General features: G+C 42.4%; 1 protein-coding gene across 1 annotated transcript in view; it reads left to right on the top strand.

Annotated features, from left to right (window-relative positions):
• The first annotated feature begins 8,873 nt into the window (after nt 1–8,873).
• The window catches only part of LOC119427679 (interleukin-31 receptor subunit alpha), a 36,457-nt gene continuing 36,135 nt past the window's right edge, over nt 8,874–9,195 (top strand). The window contains exon 1 of the mRNA XM_037695315.1: nt 8,874–8,985. Within this exon, the coding sequence (XP_037551243.1) occupies nt 8,874–8,985 (112 nt within the window). The remainder of the gene's footprint in view (nt 8,986–9,195) is intronic.

Raw genomic sequence — 9,195 nt, 5'->3', positions numbered from 1 at the left:
CTCCTGACACTGAACAGCATACACAACATTACTCTGTTTGTGCCGGGGGACTGGATCTTTGGGATGAACCAGTCTTTGCCGTAATGTATTTTGGAGTTTAAAAGCCACTGGGACGTTATGTTTAGAAAATAAACGTCTCAGTTTCTCTGATACTCCCTCAACATATGGAATGACCACTGGTCTGGGTCTGGGTTCCTCCTTTTCACCTGATGGCTGACTGGAGTCCTGTTTGGGTTTCTTCTCTGCTTTCAGGAAGGCCCAGTTAGGATATCCACATTGCTCTAGAGCCTGTCTTGTGTGGGATTTCTCCTTCTGCCTGGCTCCTGAGCTAGTGGGGATGCTGTCTGCTCTGTGATACAGAGTCCTGATGACTCCTAACTTGTGCTCCAAAGGGTGATGGGAGTCAAACTGCAAATACTGGTCTGTGTGGGTGGGTTTGCGGTACACCTCAGTTTGCAAATGTCCTCTATCAGAAACTGACCTCACAGTCCAAGAAAGCCAACTTGCCATTTTTTACATCTTCTCGTGTGAACTTGATGTATTTATCCACAGAGTTGATGTGGTCAGTAAAATGTTGGACTTCCTGAGATTTAATTTTAACCCAGGTGTCGTCAACATACCTGAACCAATGACTTGGTGGTGTCCCTGAAAAGGACGTCAAGGCTCTCTTTTCTACCTCCTTCATGTACAGGTTGGCAACAATAGGAGAAACTGGAGACCCCATAGCACACCCATGTTTCTGCCTATAATATTGCTCCCCATATGTGAAGTAGGTTGACTGCAGGCACAGTTTCAAGAGTTGACACAGTTGTTCTGTGGAAAGCGTGGTCCTGCTGCTCAGAGTGGTGTCTGATTTTAATCTTAAACTTAAAAAAGTTTTAGTAAAAATCCTTCGAGCTGCACAGCATCTGATACCAGAGGAAACAATCATCCAAAAAATGTGATTTACATCCAGAAAAAGAGGAATTAAAGTTTCCAAAAGCAAAATCTCGGAATGAAAGTAAGAGAGCTGCTCCAACATACAGCCACCTTGAGCGGTGAAATTCTAGAACATGCTACTGGCTCTCCTGTTTTTATAAACTGTTGCTTATTTTTTGCTGTGCCATATGAATAAACATTTCATGGAATGTACGTTTTACATTAGTAATTCATTTTGCACATGCTTTGATAATAATCTATGAGACAAAAAATCTGAGGAGTTGCTTGGGAGCCGAAAGAGTCGACTCTTTTCAGTGAGTCGATCCAAAAGAACTGGCTCCCTAAAATGAGCCGGACTTCCCATGACTAATAAAACCGCCTCTCGGACGCCCGCGGGGCCCGCGTTCCTTCAGTCTGAGAAACGCCCCCACAGCTCGGGGGGTGATGACACGCAGCGGGGCGGTACAGATGTGTTTGTGGTTCACGGGAAAACACGCATGTGAAATCCACGCAGGACAGAACTCGGTGAGTCCGTGCTGACACGCGAGCTCACGCAGGTAAGTTAACTTCAGCGTTTTAACTCGAACCTGTTGCATGAACTTTGTGGGACAAGCAGCCGGAAGTGGGTCAAAGAAGAGACTAATAATAATAATCGCTGCATTCCTGCTCAATAATCCCGTTGATAATTTAGAAAGAAAAGCTAAATGAAAATAAACTCTTAGAGATTGAGATTCGCTTGAGAAGTTTCACGGTTTTCTTGCAGTTGAGGCAAAAAATTACGGTTTAATGTTTCTAAAAAAAAAGGAAAAAAATTAAAAATAAACTGTATTTCGTAACGGAATGCATATCGCCCGCTCCCTTACATGCAAACGCTTCAAATAAGAAATGACAGAGTTGTAGATTTTGGTTAAAATTTGAAAATAATCTAATCCATGTCACGCTCTGAGTATGTGCTTGAGATGACTCTCAGGTACTACCACACCAAATAATAGCTCCATATCTGTACAATTTACTAAGTTATTCCCAGTGTTGTGTTTGATGATGTTGATTAGCTGTGGCAGCCATCTTTAACTGGGCTGGCTCCAAAACATAACCAGCTGTAAATGTATATTCACTGATTATTTCCTGAAAATTTTATTAAAATCCGCTCTGTCATTTGTGATATATTTTGCTAACAGACAGTTGATTCAAAATACTTCTTGGCATATTTTTAAGGGAATTTATCACACAATTTTTTATGCTGGGTATTTATTGATCTTAGCCATACGGTACTGAAGTTTAGCTCAATATTTGTAAAACTGACTGAGTTAGACCTTTTTGTGCTTGAAAGATCAGTTTGCTGTGGCGACCATATTGAATTGGGTTGACTTCAAAACCTAATCAGTTGTAGACTCATATCTAATAATTACTTGCTGAGAGTTTCAATGAAGTTTGTCCAGTGGTTCATGAGATATTTTGCTAACAGATTCATACTGTTCAGCTGTCGGTGATAAAGGGAGGTAAAAACTTTATGTTTACGGCTTCTGCATAACCGAACGTTGCAAATACAAAATTTCATTATCGCCTGCCGCCAAAAGTTGAAAGCAATAAAATTTCTGCTCGTGTGTGTGTTTGTAATGTTAGCAAAATATCTCATGAACTGCTTTACAGGTTTTAATGCCACTCTCACAAGTAATTAACTTTTGGATTCAGTTCAAGATGGCCGCTATAGAGCAAAGCAGTCTTAGCAACAACAATGGTTATCATGACCTTTCCAGATGTGCTAAACATGGTGGCGGTTGTTGTGTTCCAGCAGTGCTAACGGTCACGCAAGATCTTTGCTTTAAACTTTGCCATTACCTATTACAATCAACTCTGGCTGTTAGTAAAATATCTCATGAATCACTGAATGGATTTTAATTCAACTTTCAGAAAACTACTATTAATTAATTATGCAACTACAGCTGTCCACTGTTTTAAATCAATGCAATTCAAGATTCATTCAACCTTTTATTTAAACAGGTTAGTCCTTAAGATGGCTGCCACAACCAACTGACTTTAGAAAACATAATGACCTCAGTCAGTTTTACAGATGTTGAGCTAAAATTATAGTAGCTGAGCCATTCACATCACACAATTTGAGCATTTCAGAGTCAGAGACAGAGTTTCTTTATTGTCATTCACACCTCATGGGGTACATGTGGTGGAGCGAAATTATGTACACAGGGTCCCAGTTACATCCAACAATAAAATGTATAAGAAAAACAATAATAACATCTAAGATATGAACTAAGGAAAACATCAACTAAATATACACTAAGCACTCATAACATAAAACATTGAACATCAGCACAAACATGAACATGAGTCTGTGAGCAGTTTTGCACGCATGAACACATCAACATTGAAACAGATCAGCAGCAACATGAAACAGATCAGCAGCAACATGATATGGTTTTTCACAGTGATTATTCTAGTTAGAGATTCATGAGTCTAACAGCCTCAGGGTAGAAGCTGTTCCTCAGTCTAGTGGTTCTACACTTAATGCTCCTTAACCTCCTTCCTGAGGGGAGTGGGGCAAAAAGTGTGTGTGCTGGGTGAGTGGGGTCCTTCATGATGCAGGTGGCCCTCTTCCTGCATCTGGAGGTGTAGATGTCTGTGATGGTGGGGAGGCTGATTCCAACAGATTTCTGTGCAGCCTTCACCACTCTCTGCAAAGCTTTTCTTTCTGCAGCTGTGCAGCCTCCATGCCACACATTGATGCTGGAGCACAGGATGCTCTCCACTGCACACCTGTAGAAGGAGGTGAGGACTGAGCTTCCCAGACCAGCTCGCCTCAGCCGTCTGAGGAAGAAGAGTCTCTGATGAGCTTTCTTGATCAGGCTGGTGGTGTTGTTGCTCCAGCTGAGGTTGTCATTCATGTGTACACTCAAGTACTTGTAGCTGGAGACCACTTCCACCGCAGATCCTCTTATGTTCAGGGGGGTGTAGGTGTTTTTGTTCCTTCTGAAGTCCACAATCATCTCCTTTGTCTTCTTCACATTGATGTGAAGGTTATTCTCTCTGCACCAGCTCTCCAGGTGTTCCACCTCTTGCCTGTAGCTGGACTCATCATTGTTTGTGATCAAATGTTTGTTTCGCCCTGTGATATCAAATGAGATTGTGCATAATGTACCGCAGGGCTCCATTCTTGGACCCCTTCTCTTTTCTTTATACCTGCTGCCACTAGGTGCTTTTTGTTTTTGTAAACGGGGCATCTCTTTTCATTTTTAAGTCGATGACGGTCAAATTTACTTCCCTCTGAAGCACACTGGTGCATACTCTATCCAACTTCTTCTTGACTACTTGGTTGACATCAGGGACTGGATGGCTTTAAATTTCTTAAATTTTGATAAGAAGACAGAAGTCATGTTGTTTCCACCTAATGGCACAATCAGGAACCCCTGTATTGAACTTTCCTCTGACTTTTCTTGTTTGAGAAACAGGTTGTCACTAATCTGGGAGTGAAGCTCCATGAAGCTAAATGGTCATGCAAGCACCATTGTTAAATCCTGTAGGGTTTTTTTTTCGTTTGAGGCGACTGTCTAAACTGAAGCCCATACTGTTCTAAAGTAACCTTGAGACAGTAATACATTATTTCATAACATCCAGGTTAATTACTGTAATGACAAAGACCAGAATTATTTTGGCCAACTTAAAGCAGCATGCGTTAAAAAGCAGTGAAATAACAGTCTACCTCAGAGTCGTGGAACAGGGGCACTGATGTTATGTTCTTACCAATGTCAAACCCTGCAGAAGTAGAACGTGTGTGCTTTGAGGCGTCTGTGCCAACGCAGAAGCAGGTTATCAGAGCGGAGATGCATTACAGCTCCATCTCTTTGTTGCAGGTCTCCCCCTCCTTTATACCGAGGGGTAGGTGACGATCCTCGGTAGACATACGAGGACCAGAGACCGGGTCTGGTTCAGTATCAGAGACGGGCACGGAACCCACCTCTGCTGCAAAGGCAGCCGCTCCCACTGCGACATCTGCTTTTTGAACTGGTGAGATTAGCACACCTTTTCCCACCAGCTGGTCACACAAGGTCTGCTTTAACTTTGCTTTGTAAGACACTTGAACATCATAAACATTAGCCACAATGAGCAGTTCTGCTTTTTTTTTTTTTTTTTACATTCATTCAATTTTTCTAACGAGGGACAAAACACAAAATCATCAATGGAACAATCCTTCATTTCCTCCCACATCAACAAAGCTGCCAAACAGAGAAAACAGAACTTACCAAACACCAAAGTTTATGCTCAATAATCCAGGTGCAAATCCAACAATGTTCAGTCAGGTCAGCTGGATGGTTTCTGAACATTGTTAGAATTTACCAAACTAGAGAAATGTTTTAGGACGAGCCCCCAATTATTGCAACCCGGAGCTAACGCAGCCGCCGGGGTGTAATTAATTATGGGTGGTTCCACCTTCTGCACCACTCAAGCAGCCACGGATAAAGCAGTGATTTTATTTACAATAGCTAAATTGTTGACTTTTTGGAGTTTTACCAACTTCAGGGTGAGCCCAGGCCAAAACAACACAACAAACTATCATCACTATATTTTCTCTTACCTGAACAAATAAAATTAACAGAAAGGTCTCATACCTCACTATAACAACAACAACAACAACAACAATAACAAAAAAAAAATAACATGAGAAAAGGTCTTAAACTAGCAAACTTCTCACAAAACGATTTACAACTACTAGATTTGACGTTGAGTGACAGCAGGTCAGCTGTGGCTGGTTGGGAAGCTCAGAGTGAGTGGAAGCCGACGTCATCACTTCCACTTCTCATTTTATGCAGCACCTCTCGTCAGGCAGCCAATCCCCGTTTAGCTCCTCGGTGTCTTTCTCCAATCACAGCTGTGTACCTGGACACTAATACGTACACGATTAATGGTTTCACACATGCACAAACAAAACTATGCAACAACAATCATATCATGTTGTTTTCACCTAATGGCACAACCAGGAACCCTGTACTGACCTTTCCTCTCTAGCTCTGTTTGAGAAACAGGTTGTCACTAATCTGGGAGTGAAACTGGACCCTTCCATGAAGATAAACAGTCATGTAAACATGATTGTTAAATCCTGTTATTTTCAGTTGAGGCGACTAAATTGAAGCCCATCTTGTCCAAAAGTAAACTTGAGACAGTAATACATGCTTTCATAACATCCAGGCTTGATTACTGCGGTGCACTTGTGTTTGGAATCAGTCAGTCTTCCACTGCACATTTGCAACTGGCTCAAAATGGTGCAGCATGATTTTTAACTGGTACAGGCAAAAGAGAGCACATTACTCCAGTTCTGGCCTCCCTTCACTAGCTCCCAGTTCACTTCCAAATTCATTTTAAAATCCTTCTGTATGTTTTTACATTTTTATTATTAACCTTTATTTAACCAGGCAAATCCCATTGAGATCACAGATCTCTTTTGCAAGGGAGGCCTGGACCTGAAGCAGCCTAACATGCATGTTTTTGGTCTGTGGGAAGAAACTGGAGTACCTGGAGAAAACCCATGCAAGCACGAGAAGAACATTCAAACTCCACACAGAAAGACCCCAGGTCCAACCGGGGATTGAACCCAGGATCTTCTTGCCGTGAGGCAACAGTACTAACCACTGAGCCGTCGTGCTGCAGAATCTCTGAACAGTTCTGCCTCTCGTATGTCACTGATCTGCTGCAGCCATATGTCCTACAGCACTCTCTGAGGTCAGCAGATCAGATGTTTCTATTGGTTACAGGCACTCATTTTAAGCTCAGAGGTGACAGGACCTTTTCTGTTGCAGGTCCAAAACTGTGGAATGAGTTACCACAGCATGTCAGGCAGGCTCCTCCCTCACTGTTTTAAGTGCTTTATAAATAAAGTGGTATGGTGTGGTGTGGTATGGTGTGGTTTGGTGTGGTGTGGTATGGTGTGGTTTGGTGTGGTGTGGTGTGGTTTGGTGTGGTGTGGTGTGATGTGGTATGGTGTGGTATGGTGTGGTATGGTGTGGTATGGTGTGGTATGGTGTGGTATGGTATGGTGTGGTGTATGGCGTGGTATGGTGTGGTGGGGTGTGGTGTGGTGTGATGTGGTATGGTGTGATATGGTGTGGTATGGTGTGGTGTGGTGTGGTGTATGGCGTGGTATGGTGTGGTGTATGGTGTGGTGTATGGTGTGGTGTGGTGTGGTGTGGTATGGTATGGTGTGGTATGGTGTGGTGTGTGGTGTGGTGTATGGTGTGGTGTATGGTGTGGTGTATGGTATGGTGTGGTGTATGGTGTGGTGTGGTATGGTGTGGTGTATGGTGTGGTGTGGTATGGTATGGTGTGGTATCGTGTGGTGTGGTATGATATGGTATGGTGTGGAGTAGTGGTGCACCGATACATCGTCCGGCATATTTATCGGCCCCGATTTCCTTAATTTTGGGAAATCAGAAATCGGCCGATGCATGAGAAACTGATTTTACCGAATTTTTTTTCATTTTTATTTATTTATTTTTTTTTTATTTTAACAGCAATTGTCTGAACTTCATTTATATTTCAGAGCACTACCTCATGGCCAGTTAAAACAAGTTTATATTGTTTCTAGGATACTGTTCAAGGGTATGTTTTTCAATAAAATAAGACTGGAAATTTGATGGTACATTGTGACCTTATAACACCTGACAGTGTCGCTTATGAAACAAAATCGGTATCGGCCAAAATCGGAATCGGCAGCTCAGACTTGTTTGAAATCGGTGATCGGCCATCGACCAAAAAACTGTAACTGGTGCACCCCTAGTGTGGAGTGGTATGGTTTGGTAGTGGTATAACAGCTACAACTCAATCATTTCTCAACATTAGATGGTCTTGGTCTACAAGTCACATGCGAGTGAGTGTTCTGCCTTGTCGAGCAGCAGCAGCCGTCACATGATGCTGCTGTCATCATTTTTCATGTGCCACTCAAATTAAGTGGTTGTAATATTTGAAGTTTTTTCAGTTTTAGCTCTAAGCAGTATCTGTTTCCTTGTCTTCAGTTGTCAGTTGTGATGTTGTGCAATCTTGCCCTATGGGCAAAAATGTTCACTGCTTTTAATCTCAGACTTGCTTTAAGATAAAAACCATATTATAAAAAATGTTGTTTTTTTATTATTACGCAAGTAAAAATAAAAAAATAAAGGGATGCATATTGGCCTGCCACCTTTTGTGCCAGAAATTCAATTAAAATTAATTTTGTGTGAAATTATAGCTGCGTTGGTCAAATTTGATGAATGACGTTTTGCTCAAGCTCATGCAATATTTTGTTGTCTCACAAGACGTGAAAGCTGTTGCTCAGAAATGTTGATTATGACTCTCAGTTACTACCACACTAACTTTTAAGTCAATATCTGTACAGTTTGCTGAATTTTTTTGGCCACCTGTAACTCCAAACATTAACCAGTTGTAGAGGTGCATCTACGGATTACTTTCAAAAAGTTAAAAGAAAATAAACTTTTCTAATTCAACTTGATTATGTTGGTGGAGCTGCTGACTTTTTTGTTTTCGCAGCTTTATCTGGCCTGCAGTGTTGTGAATACTATTACGTCCTTTTTAGCCGGAGAGAGAACAAGTGAAGAAAGTCACACCCCAGGCAATTCAGGCAACAAAAACAATATTATTTTCCAAATACATTAGATAACTTTAAAAACAGTCACCATCTCCTTCTTCTACCTGGTCTTGGAGGCAACAGATCTAGGAGAGAAACTCTCAGCAACGTTCTCCAGCTCCTTCTGGTGACCCTCAAGGTGTTCCCAGGCCAGAGAAGACGCACAATCCTTCCTCCAAGTTCTACTGTATGTCTTTCCCAGGGCCTTCAGTAGGACATGCTCAGAAAACCGAGGTGTCCAGGAGGCTTCTTAATCAGATGTCCAAACCACCTCAGCTGATTCCTTTTAATGTAAAGGAGCAGCGGCTCGATGAAGTGCTCCCCCAGGATGACGAAGCTTCTCACCCTATCTCGAAAGCTGAGCCCGGCCCCCCCCATGAAGGAAGGAGACCGCTTGTATCTGGGATCTCGTTCTTTTGATCCAAACCTCAAGACCAGAGGTGAAGGTTGAAGCATCGGTAGACCAGTAAATCAAGAGCTTTGCGTTTCGACAAAACGCTTTCTTCACCACAACAGACTGAAACAACACCCTCATTACTGATAGCTGCTTCACATTCAGCTGTGAAACACACACACACCCCCCCCGCCCCCCGCCCCCCCCCCTCCCCTCACCCAGGCACGAAGCACGACAGTCAGAAGCGAACCACGAG

This window comes from Nematolebias whitei, chromosome 21 (genome assembly GCF_014905685.2).
Source record: "Nematolebias whitei isolate Nwh7 chromosome 21, NemWhi1, whole genome shotgun sequence".
NCBI lineage: Eukaryota > Metazoa > Chordata > Actinopteri > Cyprinodontiformes > Rivulidae > Nematolebias > Nematolebias whitei.
This window is presented reverse-complemented; position numbering and strand designations above follow the sequence as displayed.